At 42.8% G+C, this 19249-nt stretch overlaps 1 protein-coding gene across 1 annotated transcript in view; it reads left to right on the forward strand.

Annotated features, from left to right (window-relative positions):
* Positions 1 to 2856: 2856 nt before the first annotated feature.
* ALKAL1 (ALK and LTK ligand 1) overlaps positions 2857 to 19249 on the forward strand; it is a 37905-nt gene continuing 21512 nt past the window's right edge. Inside the window, exon 1 of the mRNA XM_075140661.1 lies at positions 2857 to 3196. Within this exon, the coding sequence (XP_074996762.1) occupies positions 2857 to 3196 (340 nt within the window). The remainder of the gene's footprint in view (positions 3197 to 19249) is intronic.

Genomic DNA, 19249 nt, shown 5'->3' on the forward strand with positions numbered 1-19249 from the left:
TTCCAGACCTCTTAGACCTTTTTTTGGGGATGTGGGGGAGAGAAGAGGGGCTATTTGCTTGCCTTTTGCAATATTGCTTTTAATTCTTATGAGTATTCTGCTATCTGCCTCAAACAGACACCCAACAAAGACTTTGATTTTTTTATGAGCAGAAAAAATATTCTATCTTAACAGTGCCACATAGATTTCCTTCCTGTGTGACCTGCTCCCGGGCCTAGAAGAAGATGTAAACCTAATCCATGACTAGTTGTGAAGGTGGGCAGAGGAGCTTGAGACAAGGTAATACTTTGGTCATTTCTAGAGGAGAATTCAGTCCCATTCTGTGGTGGCAATACGTGCCTCTGAGGACAAAATAAAAGTAAGCAAACAAAAAGCAAATGGACAGAAGCTTTGAGATTTGTTTTGGACCGGGTAAATTAATAAGCTGCTTTATTTCTCAGCTTATCCCTGCTCTCCCTTTGCCTTTCACTCAACCTAACCATCAGTTTGACCAAAGAAAACTCCTTATATGCCCCCAATAAAGAGGTAAAAGCAGGAAATCATGTAGTAAGAAAGAGATTGACACTTCCCTTCTGTTACCCTGGGAATCCCCAGGTCAGACCAGTTTATCTAGTGCAGTACACTGACCTCTAAAAAAAATTGTGTGATAAAAACCTTTCATTAGCCCTTCATTAGTTAAGTTTAATTTGATCCCTGATCTCTGTGGCATCACCCCCCGAAAGGCGAGGGAGGATGGCACAAGAGTAGGAGGATGTGGGGAAGAAGCTGGCTTCCCATCACCAGCGACGATGCATCCCCTGTGAGATACAGCCCTGAGTGTGCTCTGCCTGAGATAACCAGGGAAGGGTATGAATGCCAGAGTTCTGGGAAAGAGACAGAGTTTGTAGCGAAATGTCGTATGTCAGACAGATGCAGAATAGTTTAAATCTCTTTCAAATCCAAATTCCCCATTTTCACATATTCAAGGATATCTCAAATCCTTTTTCTTTTTCTCCCACTCTTACTAAGTAAGTATCTCAGTGGTGCCTTCTGACAAAGAGTTGTACTTGCAAATTCTGTCATAATGTGAACTATTGTTGGGTATAATCTTAAAAATTTGTATTGCTTTTCAATCTACACCCAGACCACCTGTATGCACTGCTGTCTGAAAGTTGAGATCTCATTCACTAATTATTTGCTTACGTATTTATGGCTCTAGGAGGCAAGTTTTTTATCCTGTGGGATTAGTGTTTTCATTAGGTCAGTACCTTTTTTGCTAGCTTTTCATTAAGTCTCATTGTCAAAAATTAAAAAAGCTGTTTTGGAGAAACAAAGTTTTACAAGGTCCCTAGTTTGTGAATTCACCCGCCAAAGACAGTCTACCACTCTCCTTGCTATCAAAACAGAACCAAATTTATACACACTTCAGACTTCACTCACGGCTTCTTTGTTCAATAAGAAAAGCGGGGGGAAAGTAGTTCTCTTGCTGTATTCCCAAGAGAATCCCGCTAAGTTAAAGCACATTTTAATCTCGAGCCGGCAGCTTTATTAGTAAGCGTTTCCCAATCTTCAGGGAAATCTAATTTCACAAATAGATCAGAGCCACTTCAAACGCAGCTTTCAGTTGCCATCCACCGGGGGACAAACGGGGAGGAGGAAGTTTGTCAGAAAAGACCTTCTCTGAGCCCAAGAGTGATTACCAGAGGTGTCTCCATCGACTGCCACCCACCTAAAGTCGATAGTACTCAAATGAGTACGCCGGTGCGGACTATATAAGAGAAGCGCATGGCCCTGGAGGGCGCATCCCCCCTCTCCGGGCACAGCACCGACCGCCCCGCTCCGCGCCCGGCGGAGCCTCCGCGGGGACACGGGCTCTCTGGCCGCGGCAGAGGACGGCTCTCCCCAGCCCGCCCGCACTCAGCCAGACTTGCCTTCGCTTAAAGGTAAGCAGCCGCCCGCCGGCTCTCCGGAGGGGGCCTTTGGCGTGGAGCGAGGGGGTGTCGCTACCCTTGCAGCGAAGCCCCCAGTCGTTCCCCGGTTCCTCCCCGGGTTTGCCGTGCTCGCCGGGGAGAGCCCGGAGCCGTCGGGGAGAGCCGGCTCCCTTGCGGCTGCGATTAACTCTTTCGCCCAAGTGGATTTGCAAGGGAGGCCAAGTATAAAACAGTTTGCAAGTAACAGAATTTTCCTCCCTCCCCCTTAATCCTAACCGTTTGCTATAATTAGAGTAGCTTACTTAGGGGCATTAAGCACTGCTCTCGAAGCATCAGCCTGTTGTAATTGTTTTTGCCCTTTACACCCTGATTTGCAGCAGTTCCCGATGTAACTCGCCCCTGACTGAACTCCGTCCAGTTGCCCGTCCGTACGCTCTCGCCCGAAAACCGCCGTGCGGCACTGCCCGGGCGGGTGGCGGGCGGGCGGGATGGACCACGGGGGCTCCCCCGCCGCCCCGCTCCGCCGGCGGGGGAAGGAGGCAACCGCAGGCGCGGGAACGCCGGGGGCAGGGGGAGCCGAGCAAATCCCCCGCAAAGCCCTGGACCGCAAGTATGTGCGGCGGGGTTAATACCCTTCCCCTAATCCGTGCCTATAAATGCGCCCTCCGGGGAGCCGGGCGAGCGCGGTGGGGCTGCTCGGGGGCTGGCGGAGAGGCGAGGAGGGGCGAGCCGGTGGCGGCCCGTCGGGTCTCCGCACTGCACCGGCTCCCCCGGCGCTCCGCGGGGCTGCGCCCGGCCCGGGCGTGCGGGAGCGGCGGGCGGGCGCGCACCGCCTCCGCGTCCGCGGGGGTGCCCCCGGGCGCGGCATGGGGGGCGGGCGGGCGGGGTGCGGGCCGGGCCTGGCGCTGACCGCCTTCGCTCTCTGCCTCCTCCCAGCACCGCAGAGATGCGAGGGGCGAAGAAACGCCAGGCGCTGCCCGCCATCGTGCTCCTGCTGCTGGCCTCGGCCCCGCCGCCGCCGGGCGCCGAGGGCAGGGACGTGCCCGCCGCGGGAGCCGAGCGGGGGACGCTCCTCGACCTCCTCCTCCAAGCTCTGGGCGACGGCGACCGCCCGCTGCCGCCCCGCCCGCCGCGGCGGGACCGGGTGATCTCCCGGCGGTACAGCGGCGGCGGCGCCCCGCCGCCCGACCCCCGCGCCATCGCCGCCGCCGCCGCCCCCCGGCCGCCCCCGGCCGTCGCCGCCGCCCCGCCGCCGCCCCGGCTCTTCGCCGCTGCCCGCCACGGAGGTAAGAGCCACCGCGCTGCCCCGCGCAGGGAGCCCGGGGATGCAGCCCCCTCCCGGTCCCGTCCCTGCCGCGTCCTCCAGCGGCCAAGCCCGACGGCGTCTACGGCGGGGCAGCCCGCTGCAGGCGGAGGGGGCGAGCGGAAAGCAGAGCGGGGGGTGCTCTCCCCGTCTCCGAGGCGGCAGCCCCCGGGGAGGTTTCTGCCTTTGCTGGGGTCGAGCCCCGCTGAAGGCAGCGCAGCCCGGTCCCGCTCCAGTGCGGTATCGGGCATCGCAGGGAACGCGGAGGGGGAGCAGCGTGATGCCCCGGCCCTGCTCCCCGACAGGAGTTCAGCTATGGGGGTATCCGGGACGCAGGGGTTTCAGCACCTTCCTTTTGGGAGGTCAGTTGTGGCCACAGTTAATCTGCAGCCCCTCTGAGCAAGCCTCCCAACTTCCCTGTTACAGCGTAGCCAGCTCTGAGGAAGCCCCGTTGCTCCCCAAACTTAGGATGGCTCCTGTGATTTGCACAAAAAGGAGAAATGACTGATCTGAGAGACAGATGTCAGGACTTATTCCTTTAAACTTCTTCAACTTGACTGGTTCCTGTGTGATACATTTTTCTAGGTTTCCTGGGGCAGGTGCGGAAGGGCCAGGCTGTGCTGGGCATGGGGGCTTGTTTCACCTTCCGGAGGATGCTCAGGCTGGGGCAGGGAGCCGTCTCTCTGCCACTGACATAGGTCAGGCCTGGCCATGACAAACGGGGGCAGTTCAGGGCCAAGCACAGCTGCCTGGTGATGTTCACAGACTCTACTTGGCCCGGAGGCGGGCAGCGGGTCGCGTCTGCCACAGCTAGTTTTGATGCAGAGCCACGCAAAACATTTCCTACTGGAGTGGAGCTGCCTGGGGGGTTTGTGTGGGTTAGTTAGGATGGTGCAGTTCAGCAAGAAGGAGATTATAGTGACTGTCTCTTGGCAGTAGCCCACTAATATTTTTCTCTTGTTGCCTGCCAGAGACCCTACTGCAGAGAAACACAGATGAGGGAAACTAGGGAAGTTTGGTTTCTTAGGGATTTGTGTCCCTGGAGAGCGCCCTTGTGGCTGATGGCTGGTAATAGGTGAAGTCGAGATGCAGCCCTCCTCAAGCTGCACTGCTAGAGTTGCTCTTCTCTCTCCAGTGGTCTCTTTTAAAGGAAATCAAACCCCATTTCGGAAAAACTTGAAGTTAGGTGACAAGTTCAGAAGATAGTAGGTGAGTAACTGATTGGTAGGGCAGGCACCAGTGCAGTGAGATCGCTGCACAGTCTAAGGAAACTGGACTAAAAAAAGACAAATCAAGTAAAAAGTAATTAATATTGTGGCCTTGGAAGCTTCTGCTGAGTGTGATCTGCCTCAAGTACTGAGCGGGCCATCAGTAAGGGGTTGTAGTGTCCCAGTAATTAAGGGAAAGCCAGCCCAAATCAGATTGCCACAAATTTGTTTGCTGATAGGAAAAGATGCTGCTGGTTATCAACATGACTGGGCATGAGTGATTACTTACTGTGGCTTGAATTCTTCATGTGCTGTGATCAAACCCTCAGTGTACACTTTTCCAGGAAAAATGTAAAAGCATCTTTTTAAGGCAGAATACATGAAGCCTTACATATGTCTTCTTCTCAAGAGAATGAAGGAAAGAAAAGTATAAACTTGAGAGTAATAGTTACTAGTATCCGGTGGCTTGAGGAGAAAGTCTATTGTGGACAACAGTATCTCCTGTTTGAGATGCTTACTCCTAACTGAATAATCATATTGAGCTATAAAATATAAAGCATAAATATTTCATTGTATTTATATAACTTTGAAGGGGAATTTTCTTGAATTCATCAGTATTAAACATTATAAGGCTTTGTTTTCTATTAGTTGTCAGTTTTAGTAACTATATTGTATACAGAAGGGCTGGAACTGCTGAACATCCTTAGAGAAGTTCTCCTGTTGTCCCTGGTGTAGGTGCAGTGTCCTATGGGTAGCCACAAAGGTAGCTTTCTCTCCAGCCTAGAAAGGGCAGATCTACAGTTTAAATAATAGTCAAGTTTTCATATTAATTCCATTTTTTAGGAACAAACAGCAAGAATACAAATTAGCACCTGTTGTGACGGTGTGTGTTAGTTTTTTGGGATGGAGAACGGTGACAAAGCTTTTCTTACAAGTCATCAACCCTTTTCTTATAACTCCTGTCACCAGTACATTAACAGCAGCTTTTTGCTCTGGCTGGTAATACCTGAGTGTCAGCTGAAGAGAATGGCTCATCTTCCCATCAGTCAGGAAAGGTGTTGCATTCAGCTAAGTACTCAGACAAGCCTTTAAAACCAGAGTTATATATTTGGATTGCCTGTTATTGCTGAAAATCAAACCCAAGTGTCTGACTTAAAAGAAAAGTGAGCAGCCCAATTGCTTCTTTTGTTTGAAACCAAGAGTATCCAGAACAGTGCCATATACAGAACAGAGCATGCAAGAAGCATCATTTCTGTGTGTTTTCTCTTTTTTCTTTTCCTTTCTGAGGATGCTACTCCATGTTATTAATGAGCTGAATAGCAGGAGGGCTGAAATGTGCTTCCCCTCCTGTTCTTCTCCCTTTCCCTCACTCTCAGGACTGGTTCCAGCTTTAGTCTAACCACAGGATGAGCTAACTCAATTAACTGAGCAGCACCTCCACACACACCTTTATTTAATTTTATTTTATTTGGGGGCTTGGTTAGCTGTTTGCACAGTGAGGAGAGCTGGCCTGGAGTGCCACTGGGTGAATTTTAGGAGCAGCACGAGGCAGGTGGCTGAAGCACATGACCAGGGGTGAGGTTTGAGAGGGGATGGGACCTCCTCCTTACTGCGATGGGGACCTGCTCGTTTAGCTCAGGCCATAACGGAAAAGCACAGCATCATAGGGTGTCTTCAATGAGCCTGGAGAAAGAAAGGGGAGACACTAACTGTCAGACATCCTACATGTACCACTCAGTTATAAATACGTGAATAAGATGTAAAAGCAAGAGTGGTTGATCTGTGATGCCCCGTCTGAATGTGGCTTGCAGGCGATTTAAGGGCAGGTCCTGGGCTAGAGCTATGTCATGGGAGTAACAGCTGGGCGCTACTTCATGCGGGTTTGTTGCGGGGCGAAGGGGCATGACAGCACTGAAATAGGATGGACACTCAAACCTGCCCTGCCGTGTTGGGGCAGTAAGCTGCTGTGACCTGCCTGGAAATGACTCTTTAGGTCTTTTTTTCCCCTTAATAATCAGGGATGTATTCTGTGTCGTGTGCTTCTTGGCCGTGTGAAGATTTGTATCATGTCTTGTAGGACACCCACATATGCAATAAAGATACCAGTTTCACCATCACTTTAGCTGTCTTAACTTCTTATCTCTTTTACCCCTACATGTTCAAAAGTCTTATTTCACACAGATTGTCCCTGTTTTTCTTGGTGACCTGATTAATGAGAGTGAGCATTTACTCTGAAGAGTATATTCAGAAGAAATAATGTATTCCAACTAACCAAAAAGCAATCTTCATCTTTTGCTAGTATTTCTGGTAGGATGTCACTAAAAATACAAGTTGTTCCTTTGAATTATTATATCTAGTGGGATTAAATTTTCTGTCACAACATCCTTTACTTGCCTGATTTCCATGAAGTTTCTATGCTTGAGTGTGGGGTTTTTTTTGCACTGAGAAGTGTCTTATAAAGTTTTTAAGCTTAGTTATGAAAGCTCCTCAATGGGCAATCTTTTTCATAACTATTCCCTGTTTCTGATACATAACTGTGGTCAGGTTTTTTTATGAAGAACCCAGATACATATTTTCACAAAGAGAGGATTCAGCATCAGGTTATTTTTGAATGTCACGTTGGGGGAACTAGAATAGTTCGTCATTCTTTTCAGATTTTCTTTGTTACCTTTATCGAAACACTTTCCTCAGAACCAAAATAGCTTCTGTGTAATTAGATTAAAAGAAGTCTTTGGAAATAAAAAAAGTCTGCATTAACTGTTCTTTCCTTACATATTCCCCACGATAGTGGAGAAATGAACTATTTAAACTTACAAGGAGCAGGGGGCTGAAATTTGTCTTTGTGCTGGGAGACCAGCAAGACATTTTAAAACATTTTGATTAGTTATTTTTCAAGCATGAAGGAATGAAGATAAATATTGCTTTCAATTTACCAGTATGTTCAGATTAGCCTCCTGAGCATATCTACTTCAGATTTAGAATAACATATCAGAGAAGAGAATTTGGCCCTCAGACTGTTTAAACTTTGAGGTTAAAGAGTTTAGTTTTATGCCAAATTTTCTTACACATCAGCAGAAGAAAACTGCACGTTTTCCCATGACATGGTGCTAATTTAACCATTATTCATAATGAGCTAGATTTGAAAGATATGTTTGAGGTTTATTTTAGTTTATGGTTGAATCAAAAACGTGTAAACTTATGTAAGGCATAAGAAAAGTTTTGATCTTTTTACTCACTTAAAAAATGTCCTGTAAGTGTAGTGATAGTTACAGCTGGAAGTCCCTAATTCTGCAAGATGTGCTGTGCCTAATACTAAACTACTTCAGTGAATGTAATTACAGATCTGGAATAAAAAAAGGAATGTAAACCTTGTCTCTAGGAAATTAAAATGTATGGTATGGCATAACACATAGTTCTTTGTAATACCCATGTCGTGTCCAATTATTATTCCTATTATATTGTGTTAATAGGAATTGCTGGGCGTTCAGGAGGCTTAAAAGAAGATGAGAGTTAATAAAAATGACATTCTCCAAAACCACGTTTACCAAAACAGACATTACCTCAGAAATTAGCAAAATAGTGGATGAAATTGATTTATAAGAAGAATAATTGTTACATTAAAAAATCAAACTAAATTTTGTTGGCTTATAGTAATTATTCCTGATTCCACATCCAAAGTTTTTAATAAATTATTTTTACAGTGAAGTTGGTGGGTAGGCTTTTCTGGAACAGAACCAGACAAATATATTCTGCTTTCAGAGGCTTAATATAATCCATATTCCAAACAGTTACGGGACTTATTTTTCTTTATTTTTGTTGAGATGGACATTATAGGCAAATAAATTATAACTCTGCATAAGATCTAGTCATTAAAAGAAAATATATTCTCATAAATTAACTTAATGAATCATCATATATTATTCCTCTCAGCAGAACATCTATATGGCAGTCTCCATGAGAGAGTGCAACTAGCTTGGGTACTGGAAGCAGTATAGATGCCATAGGACAATGCCGCCCGCCAATGGTACTGAGGTAGGATCAGAGGGGCTGCAAGGATCTCACTACACCATGATGCAGAAATATGAACAGTCCCGATGAGTTCAGTGGAAATAACCATTATCTCTGCTCATACCAAGATTAGATGTCAATTCTACCCAAAAAATACAAGTAGGCAGGATAGATTTTTGTTACACAGTGTTTCATTTGGGTGAGGAGAAAGAATTACTTTTCATTAAATATATTGATAGCATTTTGATCTCAAAGCCATGCTCAAATTTTCCTTGATAAATTCTCCTAAAAACGTTGATATTGGCCACTTTTTAATGACCCATTACTTACTATTTCCTATAAATTTCCACACACCAATAGGTTTAATTCTGACAAGTGCATATTTGTAACTGTATTTGTATTTGTAGGCGTATTTTGTTTTTTCCACCATTTTTGCTATTTTTAATGGAATGAGCCTTGACTTTAATGCCTTTCATTCAGGTCAGCTGTTATTTATCACCAGCATTTCCTTCCAGAAAGGGTTACCTTTGTACTAGTTCTCCAAAATGTAAGATGTCCGTGATCTCAGTGCCTCTAGTTTGCGTGCTGACTTTCTTACTTTCTAATTTAATTAAGTCCCAAATGTTGCAGAGAGTGTATATTCCTTCAGCCTTCAGTTCTGCGCAAGTGCTTGGATCTACCAGCTCCTTCATAGTTATGACGCCTTTACGACTTGTAACCCTGCTGCTACATTTTTTTCCTTGACTGCTTGGGTTTTTAGGTGTATTGTGCAATATGCCTTGTAATAGCAACATTTTGTGTTTGACAAACGTGACTGTCAGGCAGTAGAGCTAGGCCACTGAACAGAAGACATCTGAAATCTAGGATATGTTAGAAATCTTGCTTATTGCAGTGCAAAATATCAAACACATGAACCAACTATGACAGCTGATGAGTGAGTGAGCGAGCAAAGACAAAACATAGTTGTTACGTACATGAAGGTTTAAAAGATATTGAAGTCCATCAGAGTAGTCCTTCAAACGAAATGATGACGCTGGCTCTCCAAGGGGCTCTGCTCTTACTTCATTAATCACAGTGCAAACCGAGGGTGCTTGATACCTTATAGAATTGACTTGACGTTGTGCGCTGTCCTGGCACATGAAGGGAGAAATCTTGTGGAACTGCGGTACGCCAGGCAGCAAACATTTCGGATGGCAGTACGCCATGCCAGGAGCAAGATATGGTGTCAGCATATGGAAAAGCTTTTTGTTGAGCTATTGCATATAAAAAGTCAGCAACTTCTTTATTGAACGTGAGGAGGTCGTCTGGTTTTTGTTTTAGTTCTATTTCATATTTTGAAAAAAATGTATTTAGCGTGACAAGAGTCGCAATTACTCATGTACAATTCTAGCCCCAGAAAAGTGAATGCCCAAATTTTCACTGAATTACGCCATAATTGCGTCTGAAGTACGCTAAGACTCCTCCAATATGCAGGGAAGTGTAAAACAAATAGAACAGAAATTTCACTTCAGAGTAGATCCAAGTGCGTAACTGTAACTCAGGAACTATAACATTCATTTTGAATTAGTCTAGCTTGGCCCTGAGCCTGTGAGCAAACTGAAGAGTCGACACTTTTTTTTTTTTTTGCTTTAGTGTAGACATGGAGATTTGATTTTCGATCAAAAAAGAACGGCAGGTCTCTGTGTTTTAGTGGTTTGTTATTTCAGGTGTTAATCTGCTAGGGAAAGCTTCTGGGAGAACGGTAGTACACAGGTGTAAGGCTTTGCAATACATTTATTGTTTGGTAGATAGGCTTTAGCCTTGAAAATACACTGCTTCATATCTGGAGATTATTTTGATTTTTAAATACGTATGTATACAGGGAGAAAGATTTAAAAAGATGAGAAGTGGAACTATACATACATACATGCATATATATATATAGACACACACACACTCATCTTTTAATTAATGGGTTTTGAGGGCAATTTGAGGGAGAATGATACAGTGTTTTGGACCTACATGTGATTTGAAAGTCACAAAGGTGGCTTCTAAATGTAGACTGTATTTTCCAAAGTGCTTAAAACAGCGTAAAAATCATTGCGCAATAGTAGTCACCATGCAAAGCTAAAAGCAAAACCTCATAATTGGTGAGGGCCTGAGGAAGATGCCCCATCTAGCAAAATAGCCCCCAGAAGGCTGGAGGGAGAGGGGGAGGCTGGTTCCATGTCTAAAGTGTATGTAGTGCCACTGTCTACTTTGGAATCATTTTATTCTCAAAGATCTCTCCAGGTGACCTGAAAGTAGTTTGTAGGAGGGGGAAAATATCCCCCTTATTAACATTTACCTTTTTTATAGAGAACTAAAATTTTCAGTGGTATTTATCTAGTACTTTTCACTAAAGTAAAAAAATTACTTAAAGGTGAGCAAATCTTATGTTAATATTTTGTAAAACTTGTTTTAAAACATGCCAATTAAGTGCACTTTAATAGTAAATACCTTCTTTTTCAGTAAAAGCATTCAGCTTTGATAATTTGTTGCCTACATTTGGTTTTGATGATGAGGGAGAATATTAAAGCAGACTGGGTAGAAAAGAATGTGATGGTTTGTGAATGTATGCACACATGAGCAGTGTTACACAGAGCGAGATATATTTTTTTAGTTGGGAAAAAATGTGTTTTCTGGGACATTTTTTTGTTTGTTTTGACACTTAAGCAATTGCATATACTCTCTGCCCATGAGACCACAACCAAAACTTAACTGTGGTGAAGAAAGTATGTCAAAATGAAACTTGCAAAATGACTAGAAATCAGGCGAAGATACGTGATGGAAAGCATTTTGCTAGAAAAAGTGCAGCTGATCTCCTGTGTTAGCCTCAGTTGACGGTTAGGCTTTTCTATTCAATTTAAGGATGAATGCTTCATTTTGTCACTTGTGAATTAGAGGTTACTACTTTAGTGGAAGTCCTACAGGCTATTCATTTGTGTTTTGGGCATTTTTAATGGCAGTCAATTGGAAAACAGTTGCTCCAGTGAGAGAATTGATTGGATATTGATTACATACTGAGGATGTAACTCTTTAGGGTATAAACAAGATTTAACACATGAAGGATCCAATCATTTGATTGGTTAGTGGCCATTTTTATATTCTCCTGTGTTTTATTATGTCTGGTGGGCAAAAAATCATTGATGTGCAGTGCTCCACTGATTTTACTAAAACAGTGCATAAAAACGTGTTTGTTTAATACAGGCTTTAACATCAATGGAAAATATTGTTTGGAGTTACAAATTGTGGCTACTTTTTAATCCTAATATTTTGTTTTTAAAAATAAAATTAAAATGGTTATGTAATCAAACCAAAACCACTTACGGTAAAGGCGCAACTTTGTATACTAAGAATATTTAAACTTTTTTTGTAAGTTTTTTTTTTTAAAGTCTATTAGGTCTGTCTTTGTCAGTTCAAGTAAATTGGTTAGATTGCATTTTAGTACATGTTCTCTTACTACATGATTTGAAATCTATGTCTTTGGCTTGAAGAAAAACATTTAAAATTGCATCAGTAAAGCAACTGTTGTCATGCTCCTTGCAGATTTTGGACAACTTCAGGAGTAACATGGCACAAATCTAATTAAGGCTTTGCTACTTAAATTATATTCTCCTTTTTACTTGAGCCTGTAAAGTAAAGGTGAAAAGTAAAATAAAACCCTACCAGAAAACAGTCAGACACCTTTTTTTCCTTAACCCTTACTGTTTATGATATCAGGCTGTATGTGATGTGTTTCAGTAGGAGGAACCTTTGAAATGAAATGTTAGGAAATGCATCCTCATCAGTATATGTGGCAGTACTGGATATATGCACTAAATTAGTAAAACCCTTAAATCCCATTGGATTAAAATAGCTGAGGAGATAGCTGTGATGTTATTACTGTAATTGTGATAGAGTAATTACTTCTTCCTTGTCTGTTAATGGCATAGCATGCCTAACACATGAGAGACTTCTATTTTGTCACTGAAATTTTAATTTAGGAAATTTAGGAAAAATATTTTCAGAACTCATCTTTCACACAGTGGACAAAGACTTACGGCCAAAACATACCAATACGGGGATTTCTTGTGGTCTCTGGAGAAAACTTCCGGGTCAGAAGATGATCTAGAGCAGGCTAATCACTTTCATTTTATGCTGTGGGCTTAAGGTTTGAATGGACCTGTTGGTCAGTACTAATTTGGCAAGATACCCCATACGATTTGTGCTTCCCATTATTATATGAATAAATCCCAAAGTTTGCATGTACAGCTAACACACACAGATTTCCCCCATCTATTCAGTAACAAGCCGCTTTTCCGGATGTCAGGCAATTTTCAGACTTTCAGAAAACGGATTACTACAAATAAATCATTTGTGTGGATAAGACCTGCACAGGTACAGCAAATTTAACACCCAGATGTACTGCTCATGAGCAGGGTAGCTCTACATCACCTGCATGGGGGAGTCACGCCATGTGTACACATGTGATTCAGCTGCATGGGACTGTAGAGGATCCCTTACCTAAGCCGCAGTCAGGGCTTTCAAAATCCTTAAAACGGATCCAAACTGCACATTTATACTGAAGTCCACTGACCCAGAACTGAGCAGCACCTCCAGAAAAGCCTTGCTTCTTCTTCACTTTTGTCTGGGATAGCTATTCCTTTCCTGTCAGAGCAAGGAGTGAAACAAGGAGTAAATCTGGAGATTAAATAATACTAACAAGATAAGTGTTATTTTAGAACAGATAGAAAAACTCTTGAATATTGAGGGTAACAGTTCCTTTCTCTGCAGTTATGCGCTCCATCTCAGAGTACCAGAATATTGTAACAGTGAGAGCAGCATTAAAAAACAGAGAAACATTAAACTTGCTCAGTCCCAGGATATGGAAGGTGTTTTCTGGTTTTTATTTAAGGCCAGCACTTCGGGCACAGCACATTTTGGCCCACTGAAATGTATGGTTTGCATGTATTTTACACCTGCTTGTGGTCCTCAAAGATAAGGTCTCCAATATCAGTATGTCTAAATAGCTCACCACGTTTGATGCATTTATATTTAACACTCAGATAAAATATTTTGATCCCAGTTATCATTTATAAGATGTCCCCTTGTCTAACTGTGATAGGGTAAAATGACCTTATCCTGAGTATAAACATGTCATATGTTCACTGAGAACACCTTTAAGATATAGCAGTTTAGAATAAAGTACTTATAAGAGAGAAACCGTGGATTATTAATCCATTATGATAGTTCTGAATCTGTTCTAATTCGGAAAGAAATAGAAACATTTCTAAAATAAGCATAGGAAATGTAAAGTACAGTTAAATATTACCATTTGCACAGCAATCAACCTGGAGTCTATTCATATTTCAGAAAGAGCAGGGTCTAATTAAGCTCTGGCAAATTCAATTCTATTTCCTTTCACTCCGATAGAGTTTGCCTGTTTATCAGTGCTGAGTTTGGCTTGTGTGCAGTTAAGCGCGTGTCATCAGCTTTCATTCAGATGATTCAACTAGTTCATATATTGCTTTTGATGTATTGCAGCTGTTCTTGTGTTTAATTTATGCAAATATTCTAGAATCTACATTTATTATCAGCCATGATAGCTAAAATAGAATACTTACATAGAGTGCTGCAGAACTGCAAGAAGTGAATTTCCTCTTCATACTTATCAATGTGTAGTCTATATCTCATTCTAAGAGTGGTTCTGCCTTCAGTCAAGAGCTCTCTAATAACTTTCCTGGCATAATTTGGAGTCTCTGGATTCAGCTGAAATATCTGCCTTGATAGCTTAGTGATTTCAAATAGCTGATAGATGAATGAATGGAAATTGTTGTCTGTTATAGAAAAAAAATTATGAATAGGAAAAGATAGCTTCAGTAAATTAATGCCTTGAAAAGTTTGACCGGTCTTACCCATATGTCTCATTATTTTCAGTGAATTATCCTTTTATAGTTTAACGAACAATTAGTATTGTAATACATCTTTCCTCCTGGAAAGAGTGAAGTACATGTTCACAGCTTTAGTATTCCAAATAGCGAGGGTTTCATAATGCCATACATTTTCCCATTTGAATTGCTTGAGGGATATGCTAACGTGTTTATTAGAATCTCTTAGAAAAAAAGAGAGCTCTTTTGCATAAACTCATACCTCAGGCCTGTAATTGTTTCGAGATTTTTTTCTTTTACTTAGATATGTATTTCAGTGTTTTCCATGTTCACATCTCTGACAGGAGAAAAGAAGAAAAAGCTTGCTTTTGAATTATGCACATAGTGCTTATCTGTATGTGTGTGGTGCTGTTCAAGAGGCTCGCAATGCACAGTATAGTTGCTAAATTCTTTTTTACATTTCTTTTTCAAATGTAAAACTTGTCAGAATATGTTAATCTACATCTATATCCATTCCAGTTCTAACTGTTTTCTAGAGTGATCACTAATAGTACTACCAGAAAAGTAATTGTATACACTACATTTGGCTTATTTCTCGATCCCACAGCATTTTGTGATGGAAACAAGGATTTAGAGAGGAAAAAAAAGAAATCCATGCTTCTTAATGTTCTTTTGCCAAACAAATATAAAGGTCTCCACAGGCAAGGATTAACTAATACAAATATGCTTTCTGAGCAGCTATTGAAGAATAGCAAATAATAAATATCATTATAGCTGAGTTCAAGATATTCAACCTTGTAAATATATCCTGTTATAATTTCATTATGGTTGGCTGAAGCCCTAGGAGAAGCCAATGTTTCAACCTCTTTGTTCAAGTCTTAATGAATTATTGGAAAGTGACTGATTAGAAAGCATTGAATCAGAAGGGGCTGCTGCATTCTGAATGTTACTCTCTTTGATGTTGTTTACCTCCCAAGTTGACTCATTTCCTTGGCCAAAAATCTTGGTACACAAAGCTGTGAGCCTACTTTGCTGGGCCATTATATCCCAGTGCATGTCTGGAAGTCAAATGTGGTAGGTAGCTATTTAGTGAACGTTGTAAGCGTTCACTGAAGCTCACACCTTAGAATAGGATTCTGCCCAAAAGTGGGGCACAACTCTATTGTAGTTAAAGGGGATACAATGAAAGAAGTGGGATGCCCAAGTAGAAGTTTAGTTTCTCCTTGGACTGGACACACTTTCCATGCTCACTCCCCTACTTTTTTTTCTATTTGATGGATCTGCTTGCTTCCCACTTCCAGTGGCTTCTGAACTCAATGCCTCTTCAGCTGTCCAAGGCAGAATCTACACTGTAGTGTGAAAATATCTGTTTGTGACACTCAGGTCACTGCACATGGCTGAGTAAGAGCTTGGGCCAACACTATGTATCAGATTATACTTGAACTTTCTCTTCTGGAGAGCTCCAGATTTTAGATAATGAAACACGAGCACAGGCATAAGAGATTAGGGTGTGAATGCATCTCATCTTGAGAGTGGACTCAGATCCTTGACTAATTCCTTGACAATGTAAACATATTCAAAGAGGTGGATGAAGTTTGAGTAATTGGTGCTGTCTTCACAGTGGCTTAGCATTGTTCCACTGCTTCCCACAGCATACTTACAGGGCAGTCCCTCTGTGAAAATTCACATTTCCCAGCAGACCAGTTCCACACTGGGACGTTGCCTAAAGTAGACTCAAATAAGTGCAGCGATAAACTACATCCTGATTTTTTCAAGTCCATTAATCTAGTCTCATTTAAAGATCTTTTCATTGGGTACATCACCTAAAATAACGTAAGAGGAGTAGCCGTTAACCACAAGGCTCCCCACACAGGCAATGGTTGACAAACACTCTAATCAAACTATGTTTTTTTCAGTTGAACCTGTCTTCGGGGTACCCCTTAACACTGCTCTCTTGGGGTGGAGAGAGGGGTTTAAAAAGTTGGCTTGCTTGGTTTGAGGATCTTTTCTTTAAGGATGACCTTGCAATATGATTAAATTCTTAAGCATGGCCTGCACAGATAGGAGTGACCTATAGTTTAAGGGTTCAGAGCTTTTGAGATGTCTCATTGGTAACGCGCTTTGAACAGATCCTCAATTTTATGTCTTCTGAAATACCGCAGAAGGAGCATCATAACAGACTGTGTTTTCACTTCAGTTACAACAGCCTCTGGATTATTTAAAATTAACTGGATAGCTTTAATTCGAAGAGGAAAGTATGCAACCTAAGAATATTTGAAGCATGGTAATGAGGGCTGTAGCCAGGCCTCTTACTTTTTTGCATAAGAAGATGGCGAAGGTTCAGAGGGTGCTAAGGAGGAGGAAATAACATGAAAGCTGGTTTTGCCAGACAGGTAAAGACTTATTCATGCTGGGAGAATCTCCAGCTGGGAAAATCCACAGTTGTTATTGCCTTTGTGCCACCAGAATAGAAAAAAGGGTTGGCTCAGAGAAGAGAATCTGGCTCAAAGAACTTAAAATAAATATCAGATGTCAGAGCTGTGACTTAATTGTTTAGCTAAGTAGATCATGTGAATTACACACAGATTGAGGACCTGTTTTTGCTTCTATTGAAATCAAGGAGAACAGAATCAGGCCATACTCCCCTTCCAGTGTCTTTCAGCCCTCAAAACTGTGTTACTTGAGAGTACGACAGCTCCTAGAATAATTTCTTATACCAGTCAGGAATCCAGAGAGCTGCTAGTACACAACTGCTTTGTGTTTTATTACTGTAGACATGAGTTAAGACTCGTAAGCAGAATTCATTTCCTTAGTGGCTGTTGGTTTTTATTTCAAAATTTGACATTCAAACAATGGCTTCTGCAACTCTAACCATGGAAATTGGAACTCCAGGTTCAGACAATTTCAAAGAGATCCATTGAGATGCACGTATATTTTCCTCCTTTTAATGCAGCCTCAGATTACAGCTCTGACAGTCTCAGAATTAGACCTATGCCCCAACTCAAAGACATTAGCTTATAAATATCCCCTTGAGAAACTTAGTTCTGAAAGCCTTATAACTTTATAGTGAAGAATTTTTTTTCTTCCTTAATGAACATATAAGAGATGTATGTTACCTTTATGAATAAAAGGAAATAAAACTTTTTTTTCTCTTATCGTTACACTATTGCAGGTTTCCTTTAGCATTTAAAAATTCTCTATTAAATAAAAAAACCCCATGTTTAATCATGAAGGCTTTGCAGGAGTGAAGAAACTATCAGAAGAAAGGCAGTGGCAGCTGAAAACTTGAAAAGATTGTTTAGTTATAATCAAAATTAAATTACCTGGAGCTGACTGACAATCTTACATTCAGGAAGAAGGGAAACATTTTGGGAGAAGGCTTCACGTGTGCAATTGAAAGTACATTTCCATTACCTGGCTAAGAACCTTCACATAGTTCTACGGACAGAGTGAAATATTGGTAGGCAGGTGACAGAAAGAAAAATGTTTGGAAAGGTCTGCAGCCAATTTGCAGACTGACATGTATTTCTACAAATTCTGGCTGGATGATGAATGACTGTTGGTACAGCATGTAACTGATGACATTATAAATGAACGGAGCACAGAGGAATTGCTTAGTATCATATTTCTGGACATACTCTGAAGATACTGTGGGAAATATTCTGATTTAGATAGGGCGATTTTTAGGTGCTGGTTTCTGCATTTACACCGCAGAGGACATCAGAGGATGGCAAGCATCTGTGTCCCCTGGTCAGCCAACGTTCAGCCTCTCCAAGCTCATGATGATAATAATACCATTACTGCAGTTCTTTAACCGGCAACAAGGTGTGATTTCTTTTTCTGAGAAATGAAAGTACACTGTCTGAGCACTTAGTGAGCAATTACTTTCCCTTCACAAATGAGTTAAGCAAAGAAAAATAAAAATTAAGGGGGTGAGGAGGAGCATAATAATACCAGTGCTGAAAACCCTGAATAGTTTACAGCAGGCAAAACTATCCTCCCAATCCCCTGTCCACATATCCTGACACTTCAGACGTGATTAAATGCTTCTTCTGTAGCTCGAGTAGTCAGCTCTCTCCAGCCTCAGATTATGTCCTTCCCACAGTTCAGTGCCCAGGCTCGGAGGAGCCAACTCTAGGGATAATCCGTTGCCCTTAAGAGAGTGTTGAACTGGAGGCTGGCAACCCCTTTCAGGCTGTAAATAGTCATTGCTCTGCTGAGGTAGGAAGGCCTCCCTGGAATTACTGTTCATGCCGTTAGTTGTTTTCATAGCAACAATTGCTGCTAACTATTCCTGTCACTCCCTGTTCCCACTTGCAGCTTGGCAGAGACCAGCCAAGGCGAGGAGGCCAAGGGGAGTGCAGGGAGGGGAGAAGGCAAAGTGCAATGGCTGGGCAAGAGTAGGGCATGGGCAGGGAAGAGTCGGGGCAGTGGACGGCCGAGCCCAGAGAGTTGTGGTGAACGGAGTTAAATCCAGTTGGCAGCTGGTCACGAGCGGTGTTCCCCAGGGCTCGGTTTTGGGGCCGGTGCTGTTCAATATCTTTATCAATGATATGAGGGGATATCAATGGATGAGGGGATTGAGTGCTCCCTCCGTAAGTTTGCAGACGACACTAAGCTGGGTGGGAGTGTTGATCTGCTCGAGGGTAGGAAGGCTCTGCAGAGGGACCTGGACAGGCTGGATCAATGGGCCGAGGCCAATTGTATGGGGTTCAACAAGGCCAAGTGCCGGGTCCTGCACTTCGGCCACAACAACCCCAGGCAATGCTACAGGCTTGGGGAAGAGTGGCTGGAAAGCTGCCCAGAGGAAAAGGACGTGGGGGTGCTGGTTGACAGCCGGCTGAACATGAGCTGGCAGTGTGCCCAGGTGGCCAAGAAGGCCAACGGCAGCCTGGCCAGTATCAGAAATAATGTGGCCAGCAGGACTAGGGA

Source organism: Calonectris borealis, chromosome 2, assembly GCF_964195595.1.
Source record: "Calonectris borealis chromosome 2, bCalBor7.hap1.2, whole genome shotgun sequence".
NCBI lineage: Eukaryota > Metazoa > Chordata > Aves > Procellariiformes > Procellariidae > Calonectris > Calonectris borealis.